The following is a 13,933-nucleotide window of genomic DNA, read 5'->3' as shown; positions in this document are numbered from 1 at the left end:
CTGGCAGTGGGTTACATAAGTGGGCGCATGCTCACAAGTAAATATTTATGATTTTGAGTACACACACTGCATCAGGGTGTTTATGATCTTGACTATACACTAACTATGACCAATTCATGACCTTAGCTACATACTAAAAACATAATAGGGGGTTGGAGATATAGCTCAGTTGGTAGAGGGCTTGCCTCTCATGCAACAAGGCCCTGGGTTCCATCCCCAACACCACCACCAAAAAAAAAAAAAAATTAGAAATAATTGGGCTGGGATTGTGGCTCAGTGGTGGAGTGCTCACCTAGCATGTGTGAGGCACTGGGTTTGATCCTCAGCACCACATAAAAAAATAAATAAGTGAAATAAAGGCATTGTGTCCATCTTCAACTAAAAAAAAATAAAATTAAAAAAATAATAAAATAATAGAGCCCGCCAGAAGCCCCAGTGAGAAAGCCTAATTATAGCTATTTTGAGCCTGCCCCAACACCTATTAAGAATCCATTCTAGTCACAAGAAAAACTACTCCATAAAATATATCACTTTCTGCAAAAGACTTTCTTCTACTGATAGATTTCTTCCTTGAGTGAATAAACATATAAGCACAAACCATGTACCAGGCACCATGCCAGATGCTATTTAAGAGAGAGTAGGGATTAGAGCCTGACAGAGCTCAGATCTAAGTTCCGTTAGTTGTTAGCTAGTATCAGTAGTCAAAGGATTCAATTCCCTAACTTTCTGTTCCTCATCAAACTTGAAGGGTTGTCAGTATTGGGATACATCAAACCCAGTGTACCTTTATCTAGGCAATGTACTTCACCACAATGATTACCACAGCATTAGATTCTCACAACTCTAGGACTAGGTGGCACTATATCCCGTGTGCAAATGTGTAATCAAAGTTACTGAGAGGTTGTTGCCTGATTCTTTTATCCTTTTAGGTGTTTTCCTCTACCCAACATTTATTTCCACTGTATATTCTTCTAGTATATCTTCTGGTAATTCTTGTGTACCTTCTAGAAATGGAGAATTTTCATCTATATAAAATCAAAAACCTACCAGCTCTAGGGTTTTGGTAGCATGAAGAATCTGGGGATACTGAAGAAAAATTTAATGGACATGCAATGTAAATACCTAAAGTCTAACCCAGTATGAGCAATTACTTCATATCATTATCTGCTTTGGATGGTGCATCCTTTTGATCAAGTGGACTGTCTTTAGTTCTTGTCTATCCTGTATTCTTTGATATCAGAATAAGTAAGTGACATCAAGTGCAGACTAAAATACTGTATGGGGTAACTCAGACTGGAATGCCATTTCTCATTGCTGTTCCTCTTTAAGAATCCATAGCTTGGCAATGAATCAAAACATGTAAGTCCTCAGCTTAAGATGGTTTGCTTAGGATGGTGCAAAAGCAATATGCATTGAGTAGAAACCATACTTCAAATTTTGACTTTAGATCTTTGCCTGGACCAGCAAATTTGCAGTTCAGTATTCCCTTGTGATGTGGGGCAGCAGCTACCAATCTGCCATGTGATCACAAGTAAACAACTAATACTCTAAGGTGTACTGTGTTGCTAAATTGTAACATTTGGTAGGTTATGTGTGTTCAACATATTCTCACTGAAGGTATTTTCAACTTATGATGAGTTTATCAAGACATAGCCCCATTGGAAGTAGAGGGGCATCTAACTACATATTACTAGAATACAAAACAAATATTTAACAGCTAGATTTCCAAAAGCAAATAGTTTCTCAAAATACAAAAGGACCAGAGAAACCCGCCCTACGCTGGGACTGGGGCGCAATGCCTCCAGGGCCGCACCTAGGGCTCCCCCCAACGACGACCCTCGAAGGCCTGTGGAGCAGAGCCCTGAGGCCTGCTGGGGGCTGGAGTCTCAAGGACGCCCACGTGTGAGCATGTGTGAAGGAGGGAAGGTTGGTAGATTCATGTGGCCTTGTTAATGATTGAGTAATGATGGAAATGGATCCAAAATAAAAAGTGACTTCTCTACCAAAGCAATAGAAGATTCTTCATATCACCCTCCATTAGCTGAATTCATTTTTGAAGAAGATGCAAAACAAGTGAAATACAGAAAACTGAAGAGAAGAAAACTTCATTTTGGAACTTTCTCCTTGACTATTCCTAACCCCCTCTTTCTACTTGTTTTAATTTTGTTCTGAATTTATAAATATTGAAGACCAAAGAAATAGAATATATATTTAGGAGCTTTATACCAAGAAATTTGCCTTCTGTGGAGGGAAAAGTGTATCAAGTTCCTGATTTTTTTTTAAACAAGGTTTCATATATGTTTAGAGTTTAAGACAAACATAAATACATATCTGCACACTATTTTTTAGCAGTTGTGTAAGAATAATGACATTTATGTTTTAAGGACTTTGTCATGTGGTTGTTTGCCACTGGAGTTGACTACTCAGAAGATCTTTTATAGTGCTCTAATATTATATTTTTTTTGTCTATCACCTTGATGACATTACTTGCCCACACCTGAGGCCACCTGTCTGTATAGCTATGACCTTGTTATGAACAGTTCCCACGCACTGTGCAAATGTCCATGTATTACCTATTTAAGCAACATCATAGTGCCGTTACTCAAGGAAGTTGAATGAGGTGAACTAGACATTGCTCTTTCCCCTTACCCCCTTTTTTAAACGTAACAAATATTTTTATGTTCCCCTTCTCGCTTCCTCTTTCCCCTTCCCCCTTTGGAATCGAGTCAGGAACTAGGTAGTTTAGGATGAGCAATTAAAGGGACTCAGAAAGTGAGCCACCCAGAGCCAGGCTTCTTTGTGCTTCATCACAAGGCATGCTGCTGGCCAGACTGCTTAAGCACCTTTTTAACAAGAAGACCTCTTGAGAGAACCAGCTGATAGCCTCAAGGAGTTTGGAAAACAGGACCACAGAGGTTGGAAAACAGGGCCACAGAGGTTATACTCTGGGATCCTGGCCATGAGGTTGGATGCCTCACCTTGCTGAAAAGAGACACTGGACCTAAATAGCGCAGTATGACTTTGTTCCTGCTTGGCTAAATTTCTCAACACCACAGTCAGCTAAATCACCTACATCCGCCTTTGAAAAACATGGAGAGCACCTGCCCTGAGGTGAGCCATTGTTGACACAATTCCTCTGATGGCTTTTTTAACAATGGGCCCCTTTCATGGCATCAGCCCTCCCTCTTCCGCCATGATTCTGTGGACTCTGGTGTCTCTAAGAGAACATATGCTGGAATCACAGGGAACCTATCTGGTTGGCATAGTTCTTCCTGAGGTCATGATGGCATGAACCAGCGTAGAGGAGGTGGCACAGGGAACCATCAACACTGGAATGGCAGTTTTCATTCCGGAAAGGCTGTGCCTTTCAAGAAAAGCCACCTACAGAGATTAGGGAAGAAAAGAAAGAAGACAAGGTGGAAAAGTTGCAGTTTGAAGAGGAAGACTTGCCTTCTTTGAATCCAGAAGCTGGCAAACAGAATCAGCCATGCAGACCTATTGGGACCCCTTCTGGAGTGTGGGAAAACCCACCTAGTGCCAAGCAACCCTCCAAGATTCTAGTTATCAAAAAAGTTTCCAAAGAGGATCCTGCTGCTGTCTTCTCTGCTGCATTCACCTCACCAGGATCTCACCATGCAAATGGGAACAAATCATCAACTATGGTTCCAAGTGTCTATAAAAACTTGGTTCCTAAGCCTGCACCACCTCTTTCCAAGCCCAATGCACGGAAATCTAGCAGAATGGAACACAAATCAGGATCCCTTTCCTCTGGCCGGGAGTCATTTACCAATCCAATTTCTGTTACCAAACCAGTGGTACTGGCTGGTGGCGCAGTTCTCAGCTCTCCCAAAGAGTCCCTCCAGCATTACCCCTCCAATTGAGATCAGCTCCTCTCCTCTAAGTTGACCAGCCAAACCACTGACAGGAAGAGTGAATTCCTAAAGACTCTGAAGGATGACTGAAATGGAGACTTTGCAGAGAACAGAGACTGTGACAAGCTGGAGGATTTGGAGGACAACAGCACACCTGAGCCAAAGGAAAATGGGGAGGAAGGCTGTCTTCAGAATGGTCTCTCTCTCCCTGTAGTAGAAGGGGGCGGTCCTTTCACACTCTGGAAGCAGAGCACAGGTTATTGAAATCAATGGGATGGCAAGAATATCCTGAAAATGATGAGAATTGCTTCCTCTCACAGAGGATGTGCTAAAAGAGTTCCATATGAAGACAGAGCAGCTGAGAAGAAATGGCTTCAGAAAGAATGGCTTCTTGCAGAGCCGCTGTTCCAGCCTATTCTCCCCTTGGAGAAGCACTTGTAAAGCAGAGTTTGAGGACTCAGACACAGAAACGAGTAGCAGTGAAACATCAGATGACGATGCCTGGAAGTAGGCATATAAATGCTCACAGTTAATCTGACTTTGTAAACTCAGCTTGTGTGTTTAGGAAATATACAAAAGAAATTGTTCTTTTCCTTTTCTTATGTTGTTGAATATTTCATGCACAAGGGAAATAATCATATCCCAAAGAAAGAGCAGTTGGCTTGTTTAGCTTATGTTGTGTTCTTCCCTGTTACCTGCTTAATAGAAGTTTGGGTGGTGGGAAAGATTTTTTAAATACACACACACAGTACATATGGGGCGATGCACAGATGGCAGCTGGCAGTGCAGAAATGCAGAGAGGAGGAGACACTGGTCTGCAGCAACAGCGTCTACTACCAGCCCTTGGGGCACTCACCCCTGTGCTCAAGCAATCATTGTCAATGACAAAGTGACTATTGAAGTTATAATTGTATTAAATTAATGCTAATAATTTGGATATTTTATTTTATTTTTGGCTGCTCAGGTAACTTTAGACCTTAACAAAACATATGTGGTTTTTTGTTTGTTTTTGTTTTCTTTTTCCTTTTTGGGTACAGCTGAAAATATTTGGATATAGGAAATGTTGTGTTATTCTTGCAGCCTTGATATTCAGGGTGGATTGTAAAATATAAATTCTTGTGAGATTTCAAAGATTATTTTGATAACATTATTTACAGATTTAAAAGATGTGGTTATCACAAGTCTGTTGAGGGGAAAAACCACTGCATAAAATAACTTACTTGAAATAAATATTTTGCATCAATTTAAAAAACAATACAAAAGGACCAGTCTATACTTTTTGGTAATATCTGAGATTTCCCCCCAACTAGTTTTCTTTATTTCTACTTTTAGATTCTTGACTCCTGAAATAAGGGACTATTCTGATAACAAATCAAGATTCAGACAAATGTTAAGAAATGTGCCCAAAACACTTCATGCTGTCTTTCCTAGGATTCCTTGAATGCTCCAGACAGTCCCAGAAATATAGCTTCAGACTATCCCCATTAGACATAGATTTAACCAACAAAGCAGGTATGCAACCCAAGGCTCAAACTGTTCTCCCTCAGCAAGCCTTTCCAACAATGCAGGCAAGTCAGTCACACAGGCTGCTTCCCTTTTAGTGTCTACTATAACTTATTCCTTATGTCTTTCAAGTTACTGATTATTTATAAAATAGACTGAAGTAAACTCAGTACACCCTCATTTTTCATTTAGTCAATATTTATTGAGCACTTTCCATCTTGGTACCTTAATGTGTCTGGGATAAGACAGTCCCCATGTGCTGGATGATTACCATAGAAATGGGTTGCCTAGCTTTCCTAAAGAGGGGATGTCTATCAGTCAAGATTTTGGGTTGTAAACTTTGGCAAAAAGAAATTTATTAGCAGGATTATAGGGTGCCACAGAATCACTGGAAGGCTAGAAAAAGAGAATAGGCAACCAGTACTCCAGGGAAGATCATGTGGCAGAAGCTTTAACTCCAACCCCTGATAACTTCAAAGGATAAACATTAAAACCCTAGGGAGAGTGTTCACTTGGAACAGCTTAATTCAGAGGTTTACCCCATGACACCAGAAGGCATAAGAGTTATTTCTCTCTTTAAACATTTCACCAACAGATGTAAAAAATGATTCAAATCAACAAGAAGCTGACTGATACACTCAGCATAAAGACAAGCAAGTAGGTCACTTGCTATATGTTAATAAAGGAACACAGACTTCAGAAAACTCCTTCAGAGCCCTGGAAACCAAGTTGTTTTTTTTTAACCCAACAAGGCCCACGTTTTTCAATTCTTTGAATATCTCAATGAAACTCACACGGGTACATTAAAATAGATAGGAAGTTATAATCTAGAGCTTACATATATTAACACTAATAATCATTATGTAATTACATATTGTACATCATATACTGTATTGAAGTTTTTATAGGTATTCCACATCTGGGATGATACAAAATGAGTTAATATTGATTTTCCCCCCTTATCTTTGAATACACTTAATTCAGCAAGCTACTATGTTAACTTTTACAAAGTAGTCCTCATTCATATTAGAATTGACACAATCTATGAGAGAGTAAACTGATGCCTTTTCCCAGATCTCCTTTTAAAACATAAGCTGAAGGACAGGGAGGGAGGAAGAATATCCCTTATATTACTTAAATCACCCCCTAAAATTATGGATATTCATCTTTTTAAATTACTAAGAGGAACCAGTAATGTACTCCCTCTCCCACTCTTCAAAGAATGGGAAACAAGATGCTCTTCATAGAAATTTAACTTTCTGGCTAATTTAAAGACTAGAATTGACATTGGGATTAAGTACACCATAATCAATTTAACCACAGCTATCCCAAACCCTAATAGCTCCACTTCTGTCCTTAGTCAGAGTCAACTGCTGCTGTGAATTCACACAATAGGTGTAGAAGCTAATATTTTAAATAATTTACTATGGTGGTGGCTTGAAGTACATTTCCTAATTGAATTCTTACAATCCTAAGGTTGAGCCCATTATTATATTTTTCAGATAGAGAAACTAAGTCAAAATCAAGTTAAATGTTACTCAAATAACTTGCAGAGTCTTCTGTTAGCAATCATGTGAGACTGAATAAGTCCTTTCCACGTATAGCAGAGCAACTCTGTAAACAGACTTATATGAACACAAGTCCCTATCTCCTCCATCTTTTTAGCTGTGTGGTAAAGACCTCAAATTTTTTCATCAACAAAATGAAAATCACGATATCTACTTTGTGGGATATTGTGAAGTGGACTGGCCCTTCTTGAATTCCTATCTACTGGATAAACACCTTCTTAAGATTTCTATTTTTAAAAAAATATTTTCTTAATTGTTGATAGACCTTTATTTATTTATATGTGGCGCTAAGAATTGAACCCAGTGCCTCATACATGCTAGGCAAGTGTGCTACCAGCCAAGATTTCTATTTTCAAGAAATTGTTTTAACATGGAAGTTTTCTTTCTACATTCTTAAAAGTATCAGAAGGAATGTAGGAAGGATATCCCTTCCCATGATTCCAATCCTATATTTTCTTAAACAAATAAAGAATATAAAAGTGTGTAGGAAGTGTCGAGAAAATTTGATACTTTTGTGTTATGCTAACTGCTCAGCAGAGGTCTCAGCCAGATAAGCTGAAATAGCAGCAGCCTAAAAGTATCATACCATGCAAGCATAAGCCATGTTTTTAAAGGGTTAGCCAACTCTTCTCAGTGATCCAACCAAACTCAGAGGAAAGGAGAGATGGAACTGTGGCATGTAAATCCATATAGTTTAGAATGAGATCTGGGTTCTCAAAATACTGTGAAATCCTGAGGATGCAGAGAACTGTCAGGATGCTAAACCTAAGTACATCAGTTCTTCAATTCAACCAATTTCCAAAACTGATTGTCTCAAAGCAACAGCAGCTTCCTCCCTACATAGGAAGGTAGAAAAGTTGCTTCCTAACAGTATGTAATTTTAAACATGCTCATATTAAAACAAATACAGTATATAGGAAAACATCTCAAGAAATACCTTTCCTCACCTATAATTTTCACATCAATAATGTTGTTTACAAATATGCCATATTTTTATTATAAATAAGAACACAAAGGCAAAACCACATTGGAATTCAGGTCTTCTAACAGTTGGTCCAGAGACTGATTAATTTTTTACTACCTGACACTAAAATTAAAAATTAGCCATCACTTTGTTACCCTAAGTATCTGTAATGTATTCTAATTTCTTCCCTGAAAAAAGATAACCTATTATTCAATATCCTTAACACACTTAGAGTCATAATAATATAAAAGTACAGAAACACAAAATACTAAGCATATATTTCTCTTTAATTAACTATATTTCCTAATACAGTAGCATGTGTAAAGAAAGTTATTTTCTTCCAAGTAAAAATACCTCATACTTTTTTTAGTATCTTTAAATAATATATAGGCACACACTAAAAATGTTTTTATTTCATGTACAAATAATGGGCAGATGTTATACCCATAAATTCTATATTCCATAACAATTAAGAACTTGTTTTTTAAAAAAATGTGGATGTGTAACCGATGTGATTCTGCAATCTGTATTTGGGGTAAAATTTGGGAGTTCATAACCAACTTGAATCTAATGTATGAAATATGATATGTCAAGAGCTTTATAATGTTTTGAACAACCAATAAAAAAAAAAAAAGAAAACTCCACAACAAATTTTAAGACACTAGGATTTCTTTGCTTCTACATCAGGGGGAGGAGGAAGGGAAGAGCTTGCTCTAACAGGAATCACAAATTAGAACTGAGTATTCTCTAAAGCAGAAATAATATAGTGCCATTTCAAGTAAAGATTAGTCAGCTCTCCTCACAAACACTCACAACTACCTGCCAAGAACAGGTAAACCAGGTCAAAACAGCTTAGCATAACTAGGCTTCATGGTATTTGGCCATTATGCTCCTTTAGGCTAATAAATCAAAACAGAAAATACTAAAATAAAAATTAAAGACTTTGAGATTGCCATACAAATTGTTAGTTCCTTGTTGTATCCTCCCTTCTATAACATAATAAAGGGAACATTTTACTGCAAAGAAAATTTGATTTTACCTATCACTGGCCATGAATTTTTGTAATTACTTATTACATAAATGCTGCCTAGTGCCATTATCCAAAAGGCATGACCATTCTGTCCACAATCCACTTGTGCATTTATAAACAGAATTTTCATGATTTACATAAGCATGTCTATCAATGAAGACATTACAATGAGGTACAATCTAACATCCATAATCTGATGCTTTACAGATAGCAATGTAGGAGAACAGTATTTGTAATCACCTTTCACTTCAGTGACCTTATATAAAAATTATTTAGAATTAAATTCTAAGTCTCCAAAGGAGATTTTCAAATGTACACATAGAAATAATTATAGAGTAAGATTTTTAAGAAACATCCTCCATGTCCACATCCTGTTGTAACTGCTGTACCATTTTTTCTTCCAGCTGCTTTCCTTTGCCTTTAAATAAATAATAAAAAACATAATTAATTCAATGTGATCCTTTATACTTTATAAAGGATCCTATGTGCTTTACAATATTAACCAATTCTAAGAAATTTAAGAGTAATAAGCTGAACTTTTACAGATCTTAGATCTTATAAATGCATAAAGTAATAAGCATCTACAGACATTTTGCATTTCACCCTCAGTAAAACCCCTTTTTAAAAATAAAGTTACTGTGGCTCATTTCTGTTGTTCTGGGGGTACACTGAAAACAAATTTTATCTACTTTGTTTAAATAGAATTTAGTACAAATATAATCTAAGTAGGACTTTTACACAAATCTACATGCAGTTTCAGAATTTGCCTTTTATTAATAAGACTTAGGCAAAATTTCTCTCTTTACATAACCTACATAAGTAAATTTTTAGAAAAAAAAATTATACTTGGTGCCAGCTGAGTATGCACCTCAATACTATGCACACAAATAACTGCCCAAAACAGTGACTACCAGTAAAATACAATAAATAACAAAGACAAGGTTTTAAAACAAAAAAGCAGCCCTCAGCTTTTAGTATCAGCATTACATGGAGATCTACTAACAGCCTGGGACTTTACATTTACAATAAGTTCCTCCAAGTCATTCCAATATGCACCAAAGTTTGAGAACCACTAATAATCAAAACAGGTGTGAGGCAAAAATCTTCTATGAAATTACTACTCAGATCACTTTAACATGGGAAAAATATTGTATGCAAGACAGGATATTATGAAGAGGAAAAAGAAACACCATATGCAACAGATTGGCCAAAACAGAAAAACTGAATTTTTTTTTTTTTTTAAATAGGGTCTCACTATGTCGTCCAGGCTGGTCTCAAACTTATCAAGTGGACCCTCCTATCTCAGCCTCTGGCTTAATAAATTATATTTTTATAAATAAAATCATATCATAAATGTACAATAAATAATATTTAAGTGTTTAAAAATACCGTAAGAAAGTACTCAATTACATAGACCACAAAAATATACACTTCATCTCTATACAAAAAACAGAGAACTCCCATGCAATATAGTACTGACCTGCAAGAGGGGCTCGGATAAGATGGATGTTTTGCTTGACTTCTTTAATGTCCTGAACTTTCTGTAGCTCTTTATTTTTCTTCAATCTAGGATAAAACATCAAAGCCAAACTTCAGTTACTAAAAACTTCTTTAAGAAACAATAATTAATAGTATTGCTACTAAATTTCATTAAGTAAGCCGTACTGATAAGAAATGCAAACTAGATGATTACCTTTCTGTTCTCTCCCTTTTCTTCTTCCCCTACTCCCATCACCCAGAAGGAGCATATGAATAGTCTATCAGGGTCTTTCAAATTATTCTGAGGTGGCAAGCAATGAACTTTGCCATCTACCTTGCATCTATTCCCAAATTTAAAGGTAAAGTCACTTATTAAACCCTTAGAGATGTACATCTTTTTTTGGTACCGGGAAGTGAACTCAGGGGAACTTGGCCACTAAGCCACATCCCCAGCTCTATTTTGTATTTTATTTAAAGACAGGGTCTCATTGAATTGCTTAGTGCTCACCCACCTATTGCAGAGGCTAGCTCTGAACTTGCAATCCTCCTGTCTCAGCCTCCCAAGCTGCTAGGATTACAAGCATATGCTACCGCCACTGGCTCAAGATGTACATTTTCTACCCCCAACAAATCAAACTCAAAAATATTATTGTCTAGTTTCTGCCTGCTTAAACAGGAATCCAACACTACCCACTTATTCATTCACTATATTCCTCCTGGTGCCTGGTATGACACAAAATGGGTGCTCAATATACATTTACTGAGTGAATGAAAGATATGATTAAAAAATTATCAAGTTTTGGACACCAATTTCTATTAAGTACATATGGCAACTCTACTATATAAAACAATCTGTTAAAAATCTCTAGATCTTTCTCCTCAAATAAATAACAAGCTCTGTGTGTTGTAATTTTCTTTAATCATTCAGTAATTAAAAGAGCACAAACACCAGTGATGTTCAACAGAAGTGCTAACAAACTAGTTCTCAAATATTCAGGCCCCCTTTCTGATAGGTTTTAGCATTTTTTTAAGCCACAAAACTTAAAAACTTCAATGCTTTGACAGACTTCCACAGTGATTAGATTAAAAGCAAATGTTCTTGCTCCAGAGAAAGAGCTAATATTGGGTTAACGCAGAGAATTAGCTCTTAAAGCTAATTAGAAGCTTAGAACTTCCTGTTAGCCATAAAACAGCAAACCAAAAAAACCCAAATAACCCAATCAATAAATGGGCAAAAGAGCTAAACAGACATTTCTCAAAAGAAAAAATACAAATGGTCAAAAAATACATGAAAAAAATGTTCACTATTACTGGCAATCAGAGAAATGGCAAAACAAAACTACATTGAGATTTCATCTCACTCCAATCAGTACAGCAACTATCAAGAATACAAAAAAAATAAATGCTGATGAGGTATGGTCAGCGTTGGTAAACCTGCAAATTAGTAATAATCACTTTGGAAAGCAGTTCAGAGATTCCTCAAAGACTAGGAAGAATCACCATGTGATCCAGCTATCCCATTTCTTGGTATTTCCCCGAAGAACTAAAATCAGCATACTATACTAATACAGTCACATCAATGACAATTCACAACAGTCAAGTTAGGGGACCACCCCAGATGCCCACAAACAGATAATGAATAAAAAAAATACAGTATATACACACAATGGAGTTTTATTCAGCCATAATGAAGAATTAAAATTATGGCATTTACTGGTAAATAAATGAAACTGAATAACATCATGCTGAGTAAAATAAGCCAGACTCAGAAAGTTAAAGATCAAATGATTTCTCTTACAGAAGCTAGAGCAAAGTAAGTGGGAAAAGAGGGAGGGGTTTCCCCAAGAAAATAGAAGGGAGATCAGTGGAGTAGAGGAAGGGGATTGAGGCGGAAAGAAGAGGGATGGGAAAAAGGAAAAAATGTGGAATGCAACTGACAAAATTATGTTGTGTGTGTGTATGAATATACCACAATGAATTCCACCTCTATTTGAATCTATAGAGCATAAAATAAAGAAAAAACAGTGAATAAATAGAAGACCAGTAGAGTAGAAAAAAAGGGAAATAGGGACAGGGAGGGAGAAAGAGAGGAAAAGATGAAGCACTGGGGACTAAAATGGAACAACTTATATTGCATGCATATATGATTATGTCAAAACGAACCCTACTACTATGTGTAACTAAAATGCACTAATAAAAACATTTTTTTAAGGTGGAGGGAATGTTCCATAATACAACAATTTATACTCTTCAAAAGTATCAATGTAATATTAAAACAAACAAAAGACAAAAAACTATCCAGATTAAAGGAGATGAAAGAGATATGACAACTAAATGCAATGCATGATCCAGGATTTTTCTGTTACTATGAAGGACACTATGAGAACAACTAGTGAAATTAAAACAGGGTCTACAGATGATATAATAATAGTTTTGCATTAATGTTTACTCCCTGATTTTGATAATTACACTGTGTTTATGGAAGAGAATATTCTTATTAAAGAATATTCAGGAAAAAAGGGCATTACATCTTCAACTTACCATATAGTATCAAAGATTAAGTAAATATGAGAAAATGCTATCAGAATATATGACAGTTCTTTATACTATTCGTCAAAGTTTTTTGCAAATCTAAGTCATGTCAAAATAAAAAGTCTCGAAAGATAATAATGCTTCTAGATATCTACTATTACTCTACACAAATATTCATACCTGTTCATTATAAATTTAGCTTGGCGTTTCTGTTTGATCTCTTCAACTCTCTTCATTGCATCAACTACAAAAAAATTCATAAAATCAGAAAACACGTGTACATTCAAGCAATATGATTATAATCAACAAGTGCTTTAATGAACATTTATTATTGATTTACAGATTAATTTAAGTGGAAAAAAATCCACTGCAAAAACAATCCTTACTGAAAAAGCTAAAAAAGGAATATACTTTTAGTTGACATCACTGTCAACCTTCTCTAATTTTTTTGCAAAGCCTTTGCTTTTAAACTTTTCTTATATTTAAACCAGTCCAGTGCTTTTCAAATTTTATCACACAGAGAGCTTGGATTATTGATAACTTTTCCCATTCTTAGTTTGTAATCTCCATAGACAAAAGACAGCACATTTCTAGTCATGAAAATTTTTTCTTCAAGTGCCTGGGATATGGTGTGGTCATGACAAATACTGGTAAAATGAACCAATCAATATTGCTACATTCTCAACCACCATAATCCAACTGTTTTGAAAAATGTCTACGGGAGTCATGGCTATCAAGAAAATGAGTTCAATTATAATCCAGAATGTATATCAGTACTACCCAATAAGACAAAATACATATGTACTAGAATCAACAAATGGGACTTACTCAAACTAAAAAGTTTTTTCTCAGCAAAAGAAACAATAAGAGAGGTAAATAGGGAGCCTACACCCTGGGAACAAATCTTTACTCCTCACACTTCAATAAGATAACAAACAACCCAATCAACAAATGGGCCAAGGACCTGAACAGACACTTCTCCAAA

The 13,933-nt window shown here is 36.2% G+C and overlaps 1 protein-coding gene and 1 pseudogene across 1 annotated transcript in view; one reads left to right on the top strand and one right to left on the bottom strand.

The window, feature by feature from the left end:
- The first annotated feature begins 1,795 nt into the window (after window positions 1-1,795).
- On the top strand, window positions 1,796-4,883 carry LOC107137614 (annotated as a pseudogene).
- A 3,649-nt stretch (window positions 4,884-8,532) lies between these two features.
- Rsl24d1 (ribosomal L24 domain containing 1) overlaps window positions 8,533-13,933 on the bottom strand; it is a 14,492-nt gene continuing 9,091 nt past the window's right edge. Inside the window, exons 4-6 of the mRNA XM_015480643.2 lie at window positions 13,129-13,192; window positions 10,418-10,503; window positions 8,533-9,355 (exon numbers count right to left, since the gene is read on the bottom strand). Of these exons, the coding sequence (XP_015336129.1) occupies window positions 9,282-9,355; window positions 10,418-10,503; window positions 13,129-13,192 (224 nt within the window). The 3' untranslated portion in view covers window positions 8,533-9,281. The remainder of the gene's footprint in view (window positions 9,356-10,417; window positions 10,504-13,128; window positions 13,193-13,933) is intronic.

This window comes from Marmota marmota, unplaced genomic scaffold (genome assembly GCF_001458135.2).
Source record: "Marmota marmota marmota unplaced genomic scaffold, marMar, whole genome shotgun sequence".
In the NCBI taxonomy this organism is placed as follows: Eukaryota; Metazoa; Chordata; class Mammalia; order Rodentia; family Sciuridae; genus Marmota; species Marmota marmota.
Note: the sequence above shows the minus strand (reverse complement) of the source record. Positions and strands in the feature narration are given on the sequence as shown.